Genomic DNA, 20,334 nt, shown 5'->3' on the forward strand with positions numbered 1-20,334 from the left:
CGAAAAGTTACTATTCGTAACGTTTGACTTAGTGCGGCACATGTTTCCCAGGGAGTGGCCACAAACAGTCACGAGACCGGTCAAAGATTTTGGCCGGTCAATCCGGGCCGCGTCAAATCAAAACACTTAAAGCACGCGCCTGTAAGCTTCGCTCCATGCTTGCTCTGCGGCGGCGACGCTATAAAAACGAAAAATCTCAACGATGCTGGAGCACTGCGAGACCCAATCAGTTAGAAGAGCGCCCGAGAAAGAGAATTCTATCCATTCCCTGATTCGATCGATCGATTTGGTGGTCAGAAGATAGAAGCTTTGGATGAAAATGGCGCCAGGATCGATTGCCGGCTTGCTGCTCTTGATGGCGCTGGCTCTGTCCATGCCTGGGATGGAATGCTCGCGGTTGGAGCCTCGGAAGAACATCGAGGAGCGATCGCCATCGGGTCTTGAGCTCCGGAGCAAATTCGTAGCGCCCTCCGGCCCCAATCCGGGGGGGAATGCCGCGATCCTGGGAGGCAAGAAGGAGGTCTCTCGATCGACGCTCATTGGGGCCAAATTCGATGCTCCATCAGGCCCCAATCCAGGGGGGAATCGCTTCGCTCAAGGCGCCAAGCTCGAGATCGAGCTGGGCAGCAAGATGCCCAAGGGAAACTTCACCCCCAATCCAGGACCCAGCAAGGATCACAATGCGCAGACGATGGGCTCGTCGTCCAGAGTGGCGATTAGCAGCAAATTGCCCAAAGGCAGCACGCCGGGCTCGAGCCCCAGCCCGGGACACAACTCGGTGTCTAGAATGCTCAAAGTTCCATCGCCGCCATCCTCCAAGATCGCCTGCACCGACGGCCTGGATTCCAGCTCCAGCTTGCTTGCAACGGCCCAGATCTTCTCCCATAATTAAAGGGGAAAAGGAGATCCAAAACAACATTTTTTGTAGGAGTATGATGATCTTGAAAACGTGTACATTTCAGTAAATACGAAAAAGTGCATATATGTATAATTCTCGGAGTTAATTTCGAGATCTAGCTGGTAGAGCTGAGTTCTTGAGATTGTTCTTACTTCTCTGGTTCTAGATTCATCGAAGCTTTAGAAATCTCTCCACAAAGACGTGATGAAATCGACGCTCTCGGGAAAATTTACAAGAACATTATGAATGGATTTTCAACGAGAAGGAGACTCTCGCAAAAACTGTGGTTTGTTCATTGCGAGTTTAGTTTTAATGTCAAGAGCTTGCAGTAGAAACCAAGGACGAGGATCATGCTCTTGCAAAAATGGTTCTTTATCAGCGATGCGCAGGCAAAAAGCAAGATCCTATAACTTTTTCGCTAACCAAAGGAAGAACAAAGTAATAGCGAAGGATCCAGTCGCGGGGACTACGAGAATACAAAGTCTGTACGTTTTTGCGGTTTTAAACGCTTACGAAAGCGAAGTTTCCACCACAGGGACACGACACCAAGATCGTGTCAAGGAATCGATGGAAAACTGGGAAGAAAGTGAACTTCCTAGAACTGATCGATTGTTTAGTTTCTTGTCTACACCCAGATTGGAACGACTGATAACTGGAAGTCATGGAGTGGCTCCACGAGAGAAAAGTATAAAGAAGAAAGAACGCGCCGATTTCTCGTTGCTTGATTCAAGTACTACGGTAGGTTTGTGTAGTTTTTCTTCGTTTCACGATTATTATATTGGGAGATCGAGGCGCAGACAAACTTGAAGTTGTAGATTGATTCGAAAGACACAGGAAATCCCGAGCAGGACGTAGAAATGCTGGAAGCATCGAAGAAGAGCTCGAGTGGGATGAGAAATACGAACGCAAGAACAAAGGGGGAACAAACCGCGACATGGTTGAAAGCATTTGGACGAACTTCGAGGAAATCAAACCGAAGGTTTTATTTCTTCGCCGAGGATATGATACAATCTTAATAAAATGAATCAATATATGTATAAGAATTGATATTGATCACATCTCGTTGATCGCCTGGGGGTGGTAGTAGCACATCTCCCTCCACACATACTCCCGCAAGTTACTGCTCGTGTCGACCATTTGATCCTCCATGACATCCGGAGGGATGATATTGTCCGGACGAAACTGGTAGACATCTCCAGCGTGATTGTCGTGAACCAGATTGAAGTACGGATGATCCAGCGCCTCCGACACGGTGATCCGCTCCTTTGGATCGAAGGCAAGCATCCTCTCGATGAGCTGCAACGCCTGCGGATTCGCGTGTGGATAGAGGCGAGACAATGGAACTCTCGGCGTTGGTGGCAAGGAGCGGATGTAGCTTCGAGCTTTGTGGTTGCTGATGAACCCGAGCTGGCTCTCCTTGGGCGATCCGATCACGTCGATGATGAGCTTGAGCTGGTTGATGTAGTTCTTGCCTGGGAAGATCGGCTTTCTCCCCAGGAGCTCGGCGAAGATGCATCCCACGGACCAGATGTCGATGGCGCTGGTGTAGTCCTCGCACGAGAGGAGGAGTTCCGGAGCGCGGTACCAGCGAGTGACGACGTACTCGGTCATGAACTGGCCTTTCTCTCGCCCGGTTCTCGCGAGGCCGAAGTCGGCGATCTTGAGATCGCAGTTTGCGTTGAGGAGTAAGTTGCCGGGCTTTAAGTCGCGGTGGAGAACGTTGGCCGAGTGGATGTACTTGAGACCACGAAGCAGCTGGAAGACGAAGAACACACACACGTCAATGAAGAAAAAACAAATTTTTACGACGGTAGAAACTAGACGGACTGGGAACAGAGGATTTTCATGAGAAAAAAGCATGATTTTGATGACTGAAAATCGAAGGACAGCATAGAACTAAGTAGATGAGATCGCGGAGGAGCTGGGACACAGACCAAAACTTAAGAAAAACTGATTTTGCGACGTATGGTAGAACCAAACGAGCCATACTTGGATCAAACAACTTAGAGAACATAACAAGACGTAGGAAATACGGAGAGATAACAAGAAAAAAACCGAGCTGAAAACGAAGGACTATAACCAGGCACAGCTAAACGAGGAAAGGAAACAAGGAAGAGTACCTGATAGATAAAGAACTGGTAGTGCTCGTCCGTGAGGGGCTGCGAGGAGCGGATGATCTGGTGCAAATCCGTGTCCATGAGCTCGTAAACCAGGTAGACATCGTTGAAAGTGTATCTCCCGACGGGCTTCATGATATCCAGCAGCCCCACCACGTTTTCGTGCTGCAAGTACCGCAGCAGTCGCATCTCCCGCAAAGTTCTCAGCGCGTCGATGGAGTTCTCGAAAGCATTCCCAATCTTCTTAATGGCAACCTTGTCCCCGGTCTCCAGATTATCGGCCGAGCACACCACTCCATAAGCTCCCTTCCCCAGCGGACGAATTGGAACATACTTGGTGTCGATCTCAAACAAGCTGTGCCACAGCATGTAGTAGTGCTTGTCTGGAGGGCAGTAGCCATTTGGAGGATCCATCTTGGTTGCCATAGCTGTGAGAGTGAGAGACCTCTATCTCCTTGAGCGAAGGCTCTCTATCTCGGCTTGAGACCTCTACCTCTCGTTCGTCCGTTCTCTCGAACAGAGAGAAAGAGAGCGAGAGATCTAGCCGAAGCTGCTGCTGCTGCTACAATTTCCCCCAAGTTTCTTTCCTCTCCCAATTCGAGCTCTGGCTGAGATCTGATACTACTCGGTTTACCTCTTCTTTCGTGGCAGCCAGTGGCTAGTTTGCTCGCCCACGGCACTCCTGGAAAAAAAGGATAAATAGGCCTAGAGATGGAAAGAAAACGTAGTGACCGTGTCAAGAATACTGCGCAGCTAAACACGAACGCTGGAAAGGACTGTGGGCGAGGAGATTAGTTTTCGCACTTTTCTATCGATTTTAATTGCGTTTGTTGGAAAGACTTACTCACACTCGTCGTCTGGAGACGCACGAGCATTTTGTACAGGGGCGCCGAGGGCCACAAACAAAAATAACACGCTAATACAGAGAGACACAGTCGTGGCTATGGCGATGGCGATGAAATGGGGCCGCCAGGGATGGCGAAGTTGGAACCAGTATGCGCAACACAACAACAACGAAGAAAAACCATCTCGATCGCGTTCTTGGGTTTACCTCTCAGGTCAGAGGAGGAAACCAACAAAGAAAGTGGAAGGAAGAAAAAAAATAACTTGGGCAAAGTCAAAAAAGCAGTATCGCAATCTTACTCTTGGAGCGAGCATCTTGAGGTCGCGACTAGAGAAAACGAAAGAACGAAAACTTTGAACAAAGAAAAAGAGAATGTTTGAGAAAAAAGGTTGATCTTTCAGTGTATACTTAGCTAGCTAGTGGATCTGATCGAAGCCCACAACGAAAGAGCGCTACAGAAAAAATTAGTAGAAAGAGAAGACCATTGAAATTTCAAAACGATGAAAGACGAAAATGCGTCGTGAACAAAAACACGGATCTATCTACATGGGTAACATCCGTTGCCGGGATTTGAACCCGGGTCGCCTGGGTGAGAGCCAGGTATCCTGACCGGACTAGACGACAACGGATTTATTAGTCGGGCTGGCTAAGCTGCCAGATAATTAATACCCGTACCTCTTTTCTCGCCGGAAAGATACCGTACGATTCAAACCAGAAGAATCAGTGGAATACACAGATCTCGTGGTGTGTTATGGAAGAACGAAAGAGAACGAGGACGAAGGAAAGAACATTTATTTTCTACCAAAGTTTCGATTTAAGTCGAGTGACGATCACTTGACTTGGATTCCAAACTTTGGGACGATGGCCGATCGCTCACTACTCTCCGAGGCTGAAAGGATTTGGGTAGCTGAACGGAAGCGAGGAAGCCCACTGCGAGTAGAAGAAGTGCTGGAGCATGAGCGGCGGCGGCGTAGCACTGATCCCCATCTGGAAGCAGTAGTACTGCGCCGCGGTGACGGGAATCGCCGAGGCCCAGACGAGGAAGCAGAGTGGCGGCGGTAGCAGCCATGGAATAGGTGTCCAGCTCGAGGCGATGAGCAAGTTCATCAGAAACGGTGGGAAAAACATGGTGATCGACGGGTGGAATCGAGTGCCAAAGTTGGAGAAGAGTTTAGGCGATGAATCTCACTCGAAGAGAAAGAAGAGAACTCCTTTTTCTTCTCGATCGTTCTCCTGGTCCTCTTGAGAAGGCTCTACACTCACACCTGGAAGAACTTGGGAGAGAGCAATAGTTCTAAGTAGAAAGAAAAACACTATGCTCACTTATAGCAAGCTAGAAAACGCACAATCCACTTTTACCCGGAGAAGGCCACGCATGCGCGAATTGGAGGAATCAAAGACTCACATTCCTAGCGTTCGTTCTTCCTCTCCTCCTCTTCTCTCTCTCTCTCTCGCACCAATTCCTTGCTTTGTTCGCTCGCTATAAACAAAGCGCCTTAAATGATGCGCAACGGACGATCAAACAAGAGAGAAGAAAGGATCGAAACAAAAGCAGTGAAAAAACTCGCGAGAGAAAGAGAGAAAGCGCTGCGCTGCGCAGCGCCCCCTCCACAGCAAAGCAGCGAATTAGGGCAGAAAAGCTGGAAGAAGAACAAAGTGTTAAACGAGAGCTCCTAAATGGGAAAGGAGGTTTAAAATTTAATACACATTTGCATGCCAGGTACACGTGTCGCGCAAGCGAGAACAAGGAATCTTCTTCTTTTTCTTCGTATGGAGATGGCGGCTCGCAAAAAATAATAGAAAGCCATGCTTGAGAAGAACCTGACGCTGGATCTGGCGAGAAATCAGTGTCTCTCTCGCGGGAGCTCCTGGAATCGATGCTGCTTCTCTCCTCCAGGCGAGAAAATTTAATGCCAGTGCGAGAAGATTCTTGCCTGTGTTGTTCCTCCTGCGCTCGTCCATAAACTTTCGACGCTTGTTTCGTTCTTTGGAAGTTGAAACGATTGGGAGTGAGAGAAATGGAAGATATCTGGAACATAGAAACAAACGGAGACCTTAATGGAGCTACTGTCCGAGCTGCTGACACCATCGCTTTCTTCCTCTCTAGGAAAATATAAAGCTTTCGATTTTATTTTTTTGTCTCCACACTGTGATTAAGCTGAGAGCTCGGCGATTCATGCACTGCGCCTGTCACCACAGAGAGATCCATTAAACACAAAAGCAAAAGAGACACATTGATTTTGTTTGTCAAACGTATTCTTTTGAATTCCAGAGGTTTTTATTCTTCCTTGGCTGGATTGTTTCAGCCAAGGCATTAAAAGAACTACCAGTAAATAGATGGACCACAGGGAATATTTGCTAGCAGATTGCCTTGCATAAGCTTTTTTGTCTTGCACATTCTTTTTGAGTATCTTTCATTTGAGAGTTCAAGCTTTTGTTCATGAAATGCAAAAACTAATTTGCTGTGCTGTTTGGCTTGCTTGTGTATTTTAAATATTATATATTAAAATATATCCTCTATATATTAATTAATTTTGTATTAGTAAAATTTCCAAATTGATAACACAACAAAAAACAATTCTGAGAAAATGAAATTTTTTTTTGCACTATTTAGTTTAAAACACTTACAAATTAATAAATGAGATATATAAACACTATATAAGCAACTTTAACTTTCTCTTGGACACTTTTTATTGATGATAGCACCTCCTCTTTTAATCAAAGAAAATGGAATACTCTGTAAGATGTTTGATTACTTTTTATATTGCTCTTTGCACTCTTATCATTGATAACTAAGAAAGAAGAAAAGGAATTTTATACTCAACAGAAGAATACTTTTAGTAGAAAACCTAGACTTTTCCCACTTCCCAGATTCAAACCCTTCTGTCTTGATTATAATTCACAAAAGAGTAGCACAAAACAGTCTGTGAGATCTAAACACAAGATTAGTCTAAATGAATATCAAACCTTTAAATAGTAAAATATGCTCCAAAGGTATTTGAGGTATATCCAATACCAGCCCATAGGTTTGCTAAAGCAAATTAAAGTTTTTAGTGGCTAACAAAAACAGGGTTTATTGTGCATTGCCAATATATTGGTGCTATTCCTGCTTTTGTATATTTATAAATTTTATCTATATGTGATTTGTTAGTTTCTTAAAATGTGTATTGTCTTTTATTATTTTATTCATATCCTTCCTTCTCCATTTTTGTTTGAAGTGGTTTTACTTATTGATTTTGATTGCTAATATTGAAATGTCTTGTAATTACTAGTAGTTTTTAAATATATTTTTTATATAGTTTTGTATAAATATTTATATATTTAGTTCAGATTTATATAGATTTAGTATTGTGGGATTTTGATAGCCATCAAATTGATTTCAATCCAAACCACTCGCTTCTATATATAAGTTTAATCAAAATACATATTTCTGTATTCCATTTCTATATTATATGCACTCACACAAAATTTATAATTTTTTAATAATTTTTCTTATATATATTATATTGCCATTAATTTTGTTTTTAAAATTTCTAATTTTTTATATTTATATTCATTTTGTGATGTCCAAATATATAGCTATAATGCTGTAAATTAATATTCGTATAATGGGATTTTAATAACCATTGAATTGATTTCAATCCAGACCATTCACTCTTATATATAAACTAGGGTTTATAAGCTGATTAATATACACACATTTCTTTATTCCATTTCTTTATTCAATACACTTATATTAGTGGAGATAAGAGGCAACTTTGATTGTCCCTGAAGAGTGTTTGGAATTAGGATTTAAATTTAGATTTAGCTTTTACATCATTTAGATCTTCCTTCTTTATAGCTTTTTCAATTTTTTTTCTTTTGCTTTTTCCTTTTTGTTCATCATCATAGTAGAGCAGCAGCCTCCCCCTCCTTTGACTCTAGAGCAATAGTTAGTGCAATTGCTCGATGCGATGTGATTATAGTTGAACAATTAGACTTAATTAATAGTGACATTCACAATGTAAGCTCTATTTCGTTAAAGTGGGAATTGTCATTATCCCACTTGTAAAATAAGGTTTCCAAACCTTTATATAGTATATAAATATAACAAAATTCAACTGCATTGAGGCACATGCCATTTTATTTTAAACAAGGAAATGTCTACTCAATCACTTCTCCTCCCCCTGCCACTGCTTCACCTCTCTCTTCTCCTTGTCATCGTCGTCCAATTTCTTTCCATCCTTTTAATATTGGCTCAGTTGCTCCGAGTCTAGGTGGAGCCCAAGTCCCCATTCAATCTTTACTTTCCCATTATTAATAAAACAACTTCGTAGACTTCCAATAACATGCTGTAACACTTCTAGTATAATGCAAATCCTCTCAAAGAATTGTCTTTTAATATTAATACAATTGCATGGAACACCATGCCATAATAAGTTACATTTTTAAATAAATACATGCCATCTCAGACTGTTATTTTTTGCCTCCAACGCCTATACAATAATCTTGGAATTTCATCACTCTCCACACTATCAGGATTTAAACCCAATAGTAATGCCATCTCTTCTCTAATACGTCCACGCTCATGTTCAGTGGTCGAAGAACCCATCCGGTTGAGCAGATTATGGAGATGCGGATAGTGCTTGGCTAGACAATATACATGCCATAAATGATGACTGGTGTCTGTCCAATCAAATGGCTTCTGATATACCGTTCCATCTGCCATTTGGTTGATTTCTGCAGCCACCTCCTGGACTGGCCGGTTCTCTATCACCATCGCTCCAAGCCGTTTTGCAAGGTCCCCCAGAACATACGGTTTCTTCTCCCTAGTTTCCATACTGCAAGAGATGGGGTGCACTGCATATGTGTGCGTGTTCGCTGCAGTTTTAATCGGCGAGTCATCGATGATGAGGATTTCACTTGAGCTAGCAGTCCGGTTCATCACTACAGCCTCTGGCTTGACGAAGATGGGCTTGCTACCCCTCACATGGACCATAGTCAAGCAATCCTCCTGCGTTAGGAGAAAGTCAAATGGTAATATTACTCGCGTCTGATCGTGCATCATCTGTAGCAACGTTAATGCATTGTGGCGCATCATGGATGTCCAAACTCCCAATTGCAAATTGAACCCGGCCCTCTGTTTTAAGTGTCGCATGGTCATTATTAGATCCCGCAGTTTCTCCCGTGTGATTAATGTGAATCTGTCTCTTTTGACCAACTTGCGACCGCAGGCTTTGGAGGGTGCAATGACATTCGAGGACGAGCCACGCTCATGGGAGAAAAGGACACCGTTCAGATCAAAAACGATACAGTACCTTCGCCGTGACTCTGAAATGAAATGCGTCAGCATAAAAAATGGTACAAGTCAATTTTACCATCTACAATATTAGCGAATGTTGCTCCCGATGGTCGTTGAGAGGGTTTTGGTCGAGGAAACGTGAAGGGCGGAAATACTCTCCTCTGCAATGTGGGGTCAATCGCATCCGATGGCGTGTGGGCACATGCCATTTCAGCTGTAGACTCTGGTACAACTGGCTCAACAGTGGCATGGGGTGGTTCCGATGGCGTGTGATCACACGCCATTTCAGCTGGTGCCTCCGTTGGCAAAGTGGACATGACCGAACAAGCAGCAGGGGCGGTGTAGGGAGGTTCCAACGGTGCGTAGTCAGACGATTGGGCACACGTTGAGTCCGTTGGAAATGAGGATACGACCGGCTCGGCGGCTGGGGCGGCCTCATGTGGGTCCAATGGCGCCTGGTCACCGTCAGTTGGATACGTGGACAAGATTGACTCAATGGTATGGGCAGCATCAAGTGGAGCGTGGTCAGCTTGCTTGGCGTTGATATGGATAGTAGCCTCCACCAGCTCTGATGACTCTTGCAGCCAAGTAGAGTCCACTGGCGGATCCATATGCATGTCCAAATATCTCCCTTCGATTGAGATGGTATCCTCCCGTGCTACTAAAAACAAACTCATTAGCACATTGAATCGACTATACTGTATTTACCATCAACTGCTATTGAGGAACTAGGACCGATATCACTTGAGCGCACTGCTGATTCTGAAGGATTGGACATACGTTTCGACCCTTGCTTGGCACTATCCTTCCTCGACACTAAAGGCTAGAGTTTGTAAATTCAACTGAATAATCTCTACTTACCATTTGCTCTGCGACCTACATGGACAATGTTAGAAATGGTAAAAGGTTAGGAATGGATGTATTATTATTTACCTGATGGTTTGTCTTGTATGACCTTCCTCCGCCGCTCTTTGGCCACCTCAGGCTGGCCATCGTCGTCATCATCGTCGTTGTCGTTATTGTGATCGTCACCATTGTGAGGACCATCCAAGTCCTCTTCGTCCTCCTCTTCTTTGTCCTCCTCTTCGTCCTTCTGCTCTTCTTGCTCATTATCTTTCTCTGGCTCCTCATCCCCCTCCTGCATTTCTTCCATAGGCTGCTCAGGCTGGATGGCTTGTTCTTCCAGGACCATCTTGGGAAAATCATCTGGCCGAGTCTCCATCTCAAAATACAAGACATCCATAGCTTGTTTTAGTGCGTGACCTAGGACCGTATCCTCACCCGACTGTCTTAACATGGTTTCTGCACGTTCTTGCACCCTTCGAAGACGACGAGATGAGAAAAACGTGGCCCTGCCTTGAAAAGCTTCCCTCATCCATTGTACCTCTCCATTGAGATTGGGGAAGGGGAGTCCGCCATAGGAATCTGAGTCATGAGGTGGTGACTGCCTGCTTTCACTCAGCCCTTGATCTGCAATGAATGGCATGAGCACACACGCCATAACCGCGAGGCATTACCTATCATCTTTTCGTTGCCCTTCTTCCTTTTCGAATCAAACGCCTCTGATCTCGACGACTGTCCAACGTGCTTTCGCTTTTTATGACCACTGTCAGTTTGAGCTTGGCTGGTGCTTGCCTGTTTTGCCTTTGAAGAAGTTTCTCCTGCAAGGAATGGCATGAGACCACACGCCATTGCAAATATAATTTGTACCTCCTGTTTTCCTATTGCTTTTCTGTTTGTCCTTCTTCGATGCGCCACCAGTGCGCTTTTCAGTCCTCGTGTCTAAATATTCACAACGATCTATAATCAAAATGGCGTGAGGCCTCACGTGACCTTACCTTGTGCAGGTTGTGAGCTCGGCCCAACATGGGTATCTTCAAAAGTAGCTGTTAACGCCGTTTCAGCATCTGGGGGTGGCCACGCTCCTGCATACAGAGCTTGTGAGATAACATTTAAACTTAAAGTGTGTACTCACCAGGTTCGCAGAGAAGATACTGTTTTTCTTTGGCAACTGTAATTATATGCTCCATTGAAGTCATCTCTTCAATGGAGTTTGTCACCGCAACACAAGGGACACCCTTGAGTAGTGCGGCTCGAAAGAATAGTCCGCCGCAGTTGTACTCGACAACGCATTTGCCCTTGGAGTCGGAAGCAGATGACCCACCCGCTATTGCGTTGAAGACCCAGCTGAGCATTTCCCATGCTGCACCTGGAGCTTTCTTTGGATTCGAAAGCTCCATAGCCGTCTTCAGTTCCTCAGGCACGGGTAAATTGACCTCCCTCAGATCAATTCGATTGGCCTTGTCGAACGAAGCTGGGAAGTCACTCCAGTCCCACTCTGCTGCAGGACCAATAACAAGGGCGAGTGTGAAGATGCGGACATTCGTCGGTATCTTCTTCTTAGCCATTATCCCATGGATCTCCCGCATCTCCTTGCCTTTCAACCGAGCCTTCACCTCGTTCAAGGCCTTCCAGAACTTGTGATAGGATTCGGAGTCGTAGATCATATAGTGGACTGAAGATTCCACCTCCGCAAGTCCCACCATTAAGTCAATGATGGAGCTGACTTCGTCTGCATGAGTGATCTCCTCGTTTGTGAAGTCCATCACACAAAAGATGTTCTTGACCTGCTCATCTCCGCGGGAAACGATGCTCCTCCACCTTTGATCCTCATCCGAATTCAAGTATACCCGGTAAGGTTCTCGATAGGCCTCTGCTGCGGGGTCGAGCTGTTTCTGAAGCCGGCGGTCGACATCAATCTTAATGAAATTTGGATACTGATCCAACTTCTCAGCTTTACTTTTCGTGGCATCCCGCAGCAGATCGATGAACTTGGGGGCCCCCTTCACGTACTCGTCGATGTCTTCATTTGACAACTCCAGCGCTTCCATCATCTCTTGCGTGGTGTCGATGCTCACCCTCTCCACGGCCACTTGCTCGAAGATCCAATCCTTCAATAGCGCACGAGCTCTCAGAGTCGTGCACAAGTCCTCGTATGTCACAATATGGCCGGGAGTCATTTTGGTCTTGTTGAAGACAACCTCACCACGTAGAAGAGCATTAGCCACTGTCAGAAGGTCGTCGTCGTCTAGAGACCGCGAGAAACGCAAGGCGTTGAGCTTCAAATCATTGGGCTTCCGGCCGTCCTCCACACCCATTGAGTTTGGCAACTCCCCGTCATGGTACCTCCTCAGCACATCTACCCATTTGTCAAAAACAACTTTTGTCGCGAGTAGAATGTTATGGATGCTGAGTGTGTCATTGACCCCCAGTGTTTTCGAGAGAAGACTCGAGAATTCCTGCAATGGAAATGGCGTGAGGCCACATGCTATGCCACATGCAACGAGGCTTACCTGCCAGGCGCTAGTTGCTAGTGCACGTCCTTGTCCTGGTTTTTGTGGCTTCTTCAGTTGAACCCAGAGCTTCCGTGTTCGTGCCAATGTCTCGTGCAGACCCGATTTGTAGCACGTTTCTTGCTTGACATTCTGCGCGTGGGAGATGTATATGATAGATCGGAGGGGCGAGTTGCCTTTTATCAGGCGGACAACTCTTGTCTTGAAGACTTTCTTCACCTCCTCGCCCACCATAATATCCACAACTATCTCTTGCATCGCCAAGCTAGAATGCTGCCCGGAGACGGCATAGAACCGGATGTTCTGATCGTCCAACACCTTCCTATTGATCAAGTCTGGAAACCTCGTCTCGCCCTTCATTGTTCGGTAGTAGGGGATCACGTCTGCGATGTCGGGTGTTACTGGACTTGCCAGCATCTTCTGCTTCAGTTTCTCCACCCACTCATCAGATACTAGCCTGTGGTTGTATTTGCTTTGGATGTCGATACGGCTCACGTCGATTGTATATACATTGTTGGAATAGTAACAAGTACTATTATCTGCGACGATTTTTGCTGCCTCTTCTTGCTCTTTCTGCTCTTTGCGGCTCTTCTTTTTGGTGGGTGTAGTGTTCGAACCCGAGGCAATGGCATCACTGAGTAGCTTCTTTTTTGGAGCAGGAGAGTCGGACGTCGGCTTGAGCTTGACCACCCTTTTCTGCTTTGAGGTAGTTTCCAGATCGACCCCCTTCCCCTTTGCTTCGCGAACTGGAGTCACTCTCAACGGCTCAATGTTGGAATATAGTTTTTGAACATCGCCGTAGGTGAGGTCCGTGGATTCCATGTGATCTTCATAGACCCGCAGCGTCTTTGAAATTGTGGGCCTCCTGGACAACCTCTCCCTAGCTCCCTCTAGGAATTCCTCATAGCCGCTGCCCCCCTCCGGGAAGCCGCTAGGATGTGCAAGGTGGATCTTGAAGGCAGACGCTGTCTCTACCACAAGTGCCAGTCCATATTCTTGCATGGAACTGCATGGAGTGTCTGTCACTTGGATGAGGATCCCCATGCATTCTTTTCTCCCACCATCTGTGTTGTACAGCCTCAGATCCTCGCCTTCTATCCCGAAAGTCCAACTGGTGAGCTCCTCCCCCTTCTCTGCATCCACATTGACAGTGGCTGGAAGAAGAACGCAATTCCTCGCCTGTTCAGAAATGCACAACAATTAGAGCTGACAGATGAAAAGCTAGTAGCTGGAAATAACGTGAGGCCACACGCCATTCACCACTGCATCAGATGTCTTGAGGCTGCATCCTAAGATGGCGTGAGGCTACACGCCATCTGTAACCGGACTGCACTCGAGAGCCCAATCGGTGCATGCCAATGTTGCTACTGAATGGCATGTGGCCTCATGCCATTTTCTACTTGGCCTAAAAGACTTACCATTTGAAGCCGAATGGAGGCGTGACAACCGGACTCGCTGGCGAATGTGCACTGTGTGTGCAGCGGATTGTAGCAGCAAGGCTACTCTGCCACTTACAGTTGGAGAGTGGCGCTGAAATCTCCCGGGACGCCAAGTGGGCTGCGTGTGGGTGGCGGAGTGGGCGGCGGAGTTGGCGGCGAAGTTACAAACTGGGTGTGTCTTGAAGTGGACGCCGATGCACACGAGCGCGATGCGAGCGCGAGTGGACGCCGATGCACACGAGAAACCTGTAGAGAAGTGGGAGCGCGAGTGGGAGCGCGATGCGAGCGCGAGTGGGAGCGCGATGCGAGCGCGAGTGTGCGAGCGCGAGTACGAAGCAAAATGCAAAACCTAACCTCACACGCGCGAAATGTCACGACGGTTGGTAATCCCGCCACGTCATCATTTCTCGGACTTGGGCGCCACCATTAATTTCTGGATCGGCGCGCGCATGCGTGAAATCCAAAAGAAATCCGCAACGTCATCATTCCTCGGACTGCATGCACGCGAAATCCAAAAGAAAGATCATGATTGGGATATCATTTAATACCCTCGCTATATTTATACCATGCATGATTGGATATTCCAAAGCATCTTGTATTTCCAAAAATGCCAGATGTTCAGCTAAATAAATTGTCAGAGGATTTGATGTGACGTTCAAGCATGTGGGCTCATGCAATTTTGATCCCAAAAAATGCACCAAAAAATGCTCGGCGTCATCTGGCGTTATCTCTTGAATGGCGTGGGGCCGCATGCCATTTTCAGGAGCACATAGGAGTATATTCCTAGAATATTCTGACACGCGCGAGATTGTTTTGAGTTTCCTGGAGATCCAACCGTTAGATCGCAACTAGATTTTACAGAATGGTATACAATGTCCTTCTTGATGACCCTGCAAAGAAGCATCTCGATCGGACACCACATGAGACCACACGAGCCTTACAATGTTTCAGGGGCATTTGCCATAGATCCGACCGTTATTTTGCTCCAAGATTCTACAGTTTGGTGTGCATTGACCTTTCCATCGACACTACAAAGGGACATCACAATCAGATGCGGGATCACAAGAAACCAACTTCACTAACTCTGGTTTCACCAAGATCTACGTAAGGAGTTATGAAATGAAAGGACCCTCTCTATTGAAATGTGTTTATGGTCCTAAGGGCATTGTGACATATCCAAGGATTTTGCATCAAGTTCTGTATTTGCATGTTTATCAAGCTACTGAATTGCTAAACCCTAAACCCTAAACATGTGGCAAATGCTGCGTGAAGAAAGATGCCCTTTCTGGGCAAATGCTGTAAGAGGCAGATGCCGAGCAGATGTATCTCAGGCTAGTGAAGGGGACAAACGAAAGCTAGCAACCAAAGGAATGTAAGCAACCAAAGGAATGTAAGTAGGGCATGTGTTTGTAAGTTTAAAAATGCCTCAACCACTTAAATTCCCAAGTAAATAAAGCTGTTTCTATTTTTGGTACAGGTAAACTTTATAGCGTGTGGGCTCATGCAATTTTGAACCAAAAAATGCACCAAAAAATGCTCGACTAGCATTATTCTTTGAATGGCGTGTGGCCTTATATTGCCATAAATGACACAGCATAATTATTCCTTTACACGGCGAATAATCTTGGAGCACATAGGAGTATATTCCTAGAATATTCTGACACGCGCGAGATTGTTTTGAGTTTCCTGGAGATCCAACCGTTAGATCGCAACTAGATTTTACAGAATGGTATACAATGTCCTTCTTGATGACCCTGCAAAGAAGCATCTCGATCGGACACCACATGAGACCACACGAGCCTTACAATGTTTCAGGGGCATTTGCCATAGATCCGACCGTTATTTTGCTCCAAGATTCTACAGTTTGGTGTGCATTGACCTTTCCATCGACACTGCAAAGGGACATCACAATCAGATGCGGGATCACAAGAAACCAACTTCACTAACTCTGGTTTCACCAAGATCTACGTAAGGAGTTATGAAATGAAAGGACCCTCTCTATTGAAATGTGTTTATGGTCCTAAGGGGATTGTGACATATCCAAGGATTTTGCATCAAGTTCTGTATTTGCATGTTTATCAAGCTACTGAATTGCTAAACCCTAAACCCTAAACCCTAACCCTAAACATGTGGCAAATGCTGCGTGAAGAAAGATGCCCTTTCTGGGCAAATGCTGTAAGAGGCAGATTCCGAGCAGATGTATCTCAGGCTAGCGAAGGGGACAAACGAAAGCTAGCTATAAACATGACGGGATGCAAATAGATTACTAGGCTGGTCCTGCGAAAATCAAAAACCATAATTGAAAACATTGAAAATGCAAAAAGAAAGGTTTATAATATTTTTGAATTTTAAGCAACCAAATGAATGTAAGTAGGGCATGTGTTTGTAAGTTTAAAAATGCCTCAACCACTTAAATTCCCAAGTAAATAAAGCTGTTTCTATTTTTGGTACAGGTAAACTTTATAGCGTGTGGGCTCATGCAATTTTGAACCCAAAAATGCACCAAAAAATGCTCGACTAGCATTATTCTTTGAATGGCGTGTGGCCTTATATTGCCATAAATGGACGTACACACACAGCATAATTATTCCTTTACACGGCGAATAATCTTGGCGCGGATCGCTGACATGGCATGGCAAAGTTCGAATCACTGACATGGCACAGCTGGATCGAGGCAAGGACATGATGTGACAAAGTTCAACCTCCGACAGCAAAGTCTAGAAGCTACTCAGTTTGAAATTTGTCAGAGGAATCATAAGATCTGGTTTGTCAGAGGATTTGATGTGACGTTCAAGCGTGTGTTATTTTTGAATTCTCGAACTCATTCCTAGGTCTATCATTTTTGTGCGCCGTGTTCTTGGTTCCGCTGAGCGCAGTGAGCGCTGCTTGTGTAAGCGGCGTTGTGAGCTGTGGTTTATGCGTCTACAAGCGGTTGCGGCATTGCGAGCGCCATTGCGAGCGGCAGTTTATGCGAGTGGCAGTTTGTGCGAGCGGCGCTACGAGCAGTTGCGGTGTTGCGAGCGGCGCTACGAGTAGTTGCGGTGTTGCGAGCGGCACTGTCTTTGGTGTGGCTACCGCTTCCTCTTGATATTCGGCACTTGTGCTTCCTGGTATGTTCACCATGGAATGGTTTAGGACCACATTTAGAAATGGCATGAGGCCACATGCCATCTTGGGCCCTTGCAATTTCATGGCTAGCGTATTGTCATGTATGTTTTTACTTGCCTGCAGCTGTGTGTATATCAAGATGGCATGAGGCCTCATGCCAATTTTGTGAATGCGAAATTTCATGTGGGTGTCAATAGCATGTTTGAATAATGGCATGTGGCCTCATGCTATTGAGGTTGTTTGGTATGTTATGATTTAGGCCATTCTCCAATCATTTTTTGTATGGTCTTAACTTCTTTTCTGCACTTTCAGAATGGCCTTCAGAGTTGGGGAAAAGGTTTACATTTTGAATGGTGGGAAGAGAGTTGCAAAAGGGACCCTTGTGTCTATGGATCGGAACTTTGTTATACACTGTCAAAGGCTTGGGGAAGGCAATGCTGCTGTATCAGTAGAGACTGTCTTCGATGGGAATGTGGTCGCTATTGAACGAGGAGAGATGGTCGTCGGGGTAAATGTTGTTGTTGCCTTGAAAAATCTTCAGAAGAAAGCAGATGTTGGGGACAGCGCAAGTGCGACGCATGTTCCCTCCGTGGATCTTAAGAACCGTGCTACATGGATTCAGGCAAAGGTGTTTCTAAACAACCCCGAGGGGGAGGTGGTAGCTGAGGGCTTAGCCACAGTTGTCGATCCAAGAGATGCGGTTGCTAATCAAGAATTGGGCTGGGATGATATTGGAGTTGCAATTTTAGAGGTTGTTGACACAGAAGAAAACAGTCTGACTATTGGAAGCATTGTGCGGTGGAAATTGAGGCATTTAGTGTTTGAGAATGTGAAGGATTCACAATCAAACACCACTACAACTGATGACAGAACATCTCTTCATGGGAAAAGAAAGTACACCTTCCTACAGCGCAGCCAAAGGGATCTGAGCAACGAACCGAAAAGGCAGAAAATGGCGATGGAGGTTCGAATGGTCTCGACAGTTGCTTGTTGCAAGAGGAGGTGCTGTCAACATGCTGATTGGGATGCTATTGAAGAGGAGAGAGCAAGATACAAGACATTGTCCTGGAAGGTAGCTCGCAATTTTGTGTATGAGGCATTACGGTCATCTATTGATGCTTCAGAACATCAGGTGGGGGGCATGGTCTTCCAGAGGGGTTTGGTCTGCATGAAGGCATGGAGAATCATTTATGGAGTCCCTCGAACCACATTCTACAGAATCAAAACTGAGTTCGAGGAACAAAGGGTTCAACAGGCAGTCCATGGGAACGACGGTACGCACAAAACCAGGGGTCATGTTGTATATGGAGAGGCAATCTTCAAGAGGTTTGTCGAGACATGTAGCGAGCAGCAACCACATAAAACCCGCCTCTTGGAAGATGGAACACGAGACACCCAACGAGTTCTCCCTTCCATGTATACCAAGGGGGCCATATTGGAAGATGTGAATCGGGAACTCCAGAGTAATGGCTACAGGAAGCTGAGCCAATCTAGATTTAGTAGATTGTGGAGCAACAGGTTCAGGGATGTGAGTATAGGAAAGTACTCCAGCTTTTCAAAGTGTGACGAGTGCACTGCTATCAAAATGGCTTTGTCGAAGAATTCTTGCAGCGCTCAAGAGCGAGAGACGTTGGTTAGAAGGCGGCTCGACCACAACATCGAGCAGAGAAGCTGCAGGACTGCATATTATCATAATAGGATTCTCTCCATGGAGAGACCTGACTCTTACCTCTGCATCATCCACGACAAAATGGATCAGAAAAAGACGTGCTTACCTCGACTCAATCCTGCCCCCAAGGCAATCTCTTCATCCATGCAGCTGCCTGTGTCTCTGTTTGGCATAATCGCTCATGGGCATGGTGCCCAGAACTATGGGAACTTCTTTGTGCCTCTATGGGGTGGCGGGGGTGCAAACATGATGATTGCGTCCTTAGCAAAACACTTAAGGTCTCTGCAAAGTGCGCAGACTGAGCTGAACGGCCAACCCTTGCATAAGGCCCTTGTCGATCGAACCCCATACAGGGTTCAGCTGGAGGAGGAGCAAAGGCTTGCAGTATCGCGTGGGGCCCCATGCCATCCTAGTGAATATGTTGGCCGTCAGATTGTAGGGTTATCACGTGAGGCCTCATGCCATTACGACGAGGCTGGTCGCCCGGTGAATGCACAGCCTCATCCAAACGAAGCAGAATCTCAAGGAAGTTCTTGCGGCCGATGTGGCCTTCCACCCCATCTTCTGCTCCAAACAGACAATGCTGGCAGTGAGAACAAAAACATGTACGTCTTCGCGTACTTGGCGATGCTTGTTGCCAAAGGCATATTTGAAACGGTTACACTTGGCTTTCTCATGGTTGGGCACACTCATGAAGACGTCGATGCCATGTTCAGTCACCTGGCAGAGTCCCTCCGGCGATCCAATGTCCTCACCCTCCCACAACTCTACGATGAATTCCAAAATTGCATCAAAGGCACTGTTGAAGCTGCACTTGTGACAGAGGTTCCAGACTTTAAGGGGTTTGTAAGAGGCTACATCAGGGACGGATCCGAAACGCTGATTGGCCACTCCAAGCCTCTTCAGTTTCATTTCAGCATGCGTGATGGTGCTCCAGTGATGAGGTACAAGATGAGAGAATGGGACACAGTGTGGCTGCCAGTGGATGGCATTGAACTCTTCAAGAGAGATCCCATAATTGGGGAACCTATGATTCCTCAGGGTTCCCCACGGCCGATGCACCCGGATGGACTCAAAGACCAGGAAAGTATAGTGGCCGGGATTAGACAGCATATTGCCTTCTGGAAGAGGGGGTTGGTGTTTGGTGGAGAATCCTATTTTAAGAGGTGCAAGCCTTTGCTCGAATACTGGGAGAAGATTATATCTGCTATCCAAAATGGGCCGGTTGTATATGAAGAATTGGAAGAGTCCTTTTGGCCAGAACCCAGAGCACCAGATAGTAGCGGAACAATGTCCTCTGGAAATGCAGTGACAGATAACGATGTTGAGGATCACTATTGTGGGCCGAGGAACAAGAAGCCGGATTCAGCATTCAATCCAGTACAGGTCTGCAAAGGAATGGTCGTGCTTGTCAGACCCAGTAATAAAAAACAAATGATATGGGTGGGGCGCTGCATCACTGATGCAGAGGAGGACGCGGAAACTAACTCCTTCAATGTAACTGTGGAGTGGTTCAAGCCAAGTTCCGGATATACGAAGGATTGCCTAGAAAAGAGATGGGTGCTGAATCCAAGGGATCCCAGCATGAGCATATCGGTGGATAATGTTGTGCATGGTTGGATGCG

The 20,334-nt window shown here is 46.0% G+C and overlaps 2 protein-coding genes and 1 non-coding gene across 4 annotated transcripts; 1 reads left to right on the plus strand and 2 right to left on the minus strand.

The window, feature by feature from the left end:
- Nucleotides 1–216: 216 nt before the first annotated feature.
- On the plus strand, nt 217–991 carry LOC9657438. The gene has a single exon (XM_002987117.2). The coding sequence runs from the start codon at nt 314–316 to the stop codon at nt 890–892; it is 579 nt and encodes a 192-aa protein (XP_002987163.2). The 5' UTR covers nt 217–313; the 3' UTR covers nt 893–991.
- An 865-nt stretch (nt 992–1,856) lies between these two features.
- Nucleotides 1,857–4,326, minus strand: LOC9657439 (mitogen-activated protein kinase homolog NTF3). Of its 2 annotated transcripts, XM_024661042.1 has the most exons (3): nt 3,503–4,326; nt 3,019–3,460; nt 1,857–2,653 (listed from the first exon to the last, which is right to left on the minus strand). In XM_024661042.1, the coding sequence occupies exons 2-3, from the start codon at nt 3,439–3,441 to the stop codon at nt 1,952–1,954; spliced, it is 1,125 nt and encodes a 374-aa protein (XP_024516810.1). In that variant the 5' UTR covers nt 3,442–3,460; nt 3,503–4,326; the 3' UTR covers nt 1,857–1,951. The 2 variants fall into 2 exon arrangements, with proteins under 2 accessions (XP_024516810.1, XP_002987242.1); XM_002987196.2 differs by having other exon boundaries at nt 3,019–4,322.
- Nucleotides 4,327–4,414: 88 nt separating this feature from the next.
- Nucleotides 4,415–4,488, minus strand: TRNAE-CUC. Its single transcript has one exon. It is a non-coding gene; the product is annotated as a tRNA-Glu (tRNA).
- Between the last annotated feature and the right edge of the window lie 15,846 nt (nt 4,489–20,334).

Source organism: Selaginella moellendorffii, unplaced genomic scaffold (genome assembly GCF_000143415.4).
Source record: "Selaginella moellendorffii unplaced genomic scaffold, v1.0 SELMOscaffold_79, whole genome shotgun sequence".
Lineage (NCBI taxonomy): Eukaryota > Viridiplantae > Streptophyta > Lycopodiopsida > Selaginellales > Selaginellaceae > Selaginella > Selaginella moellendorffii.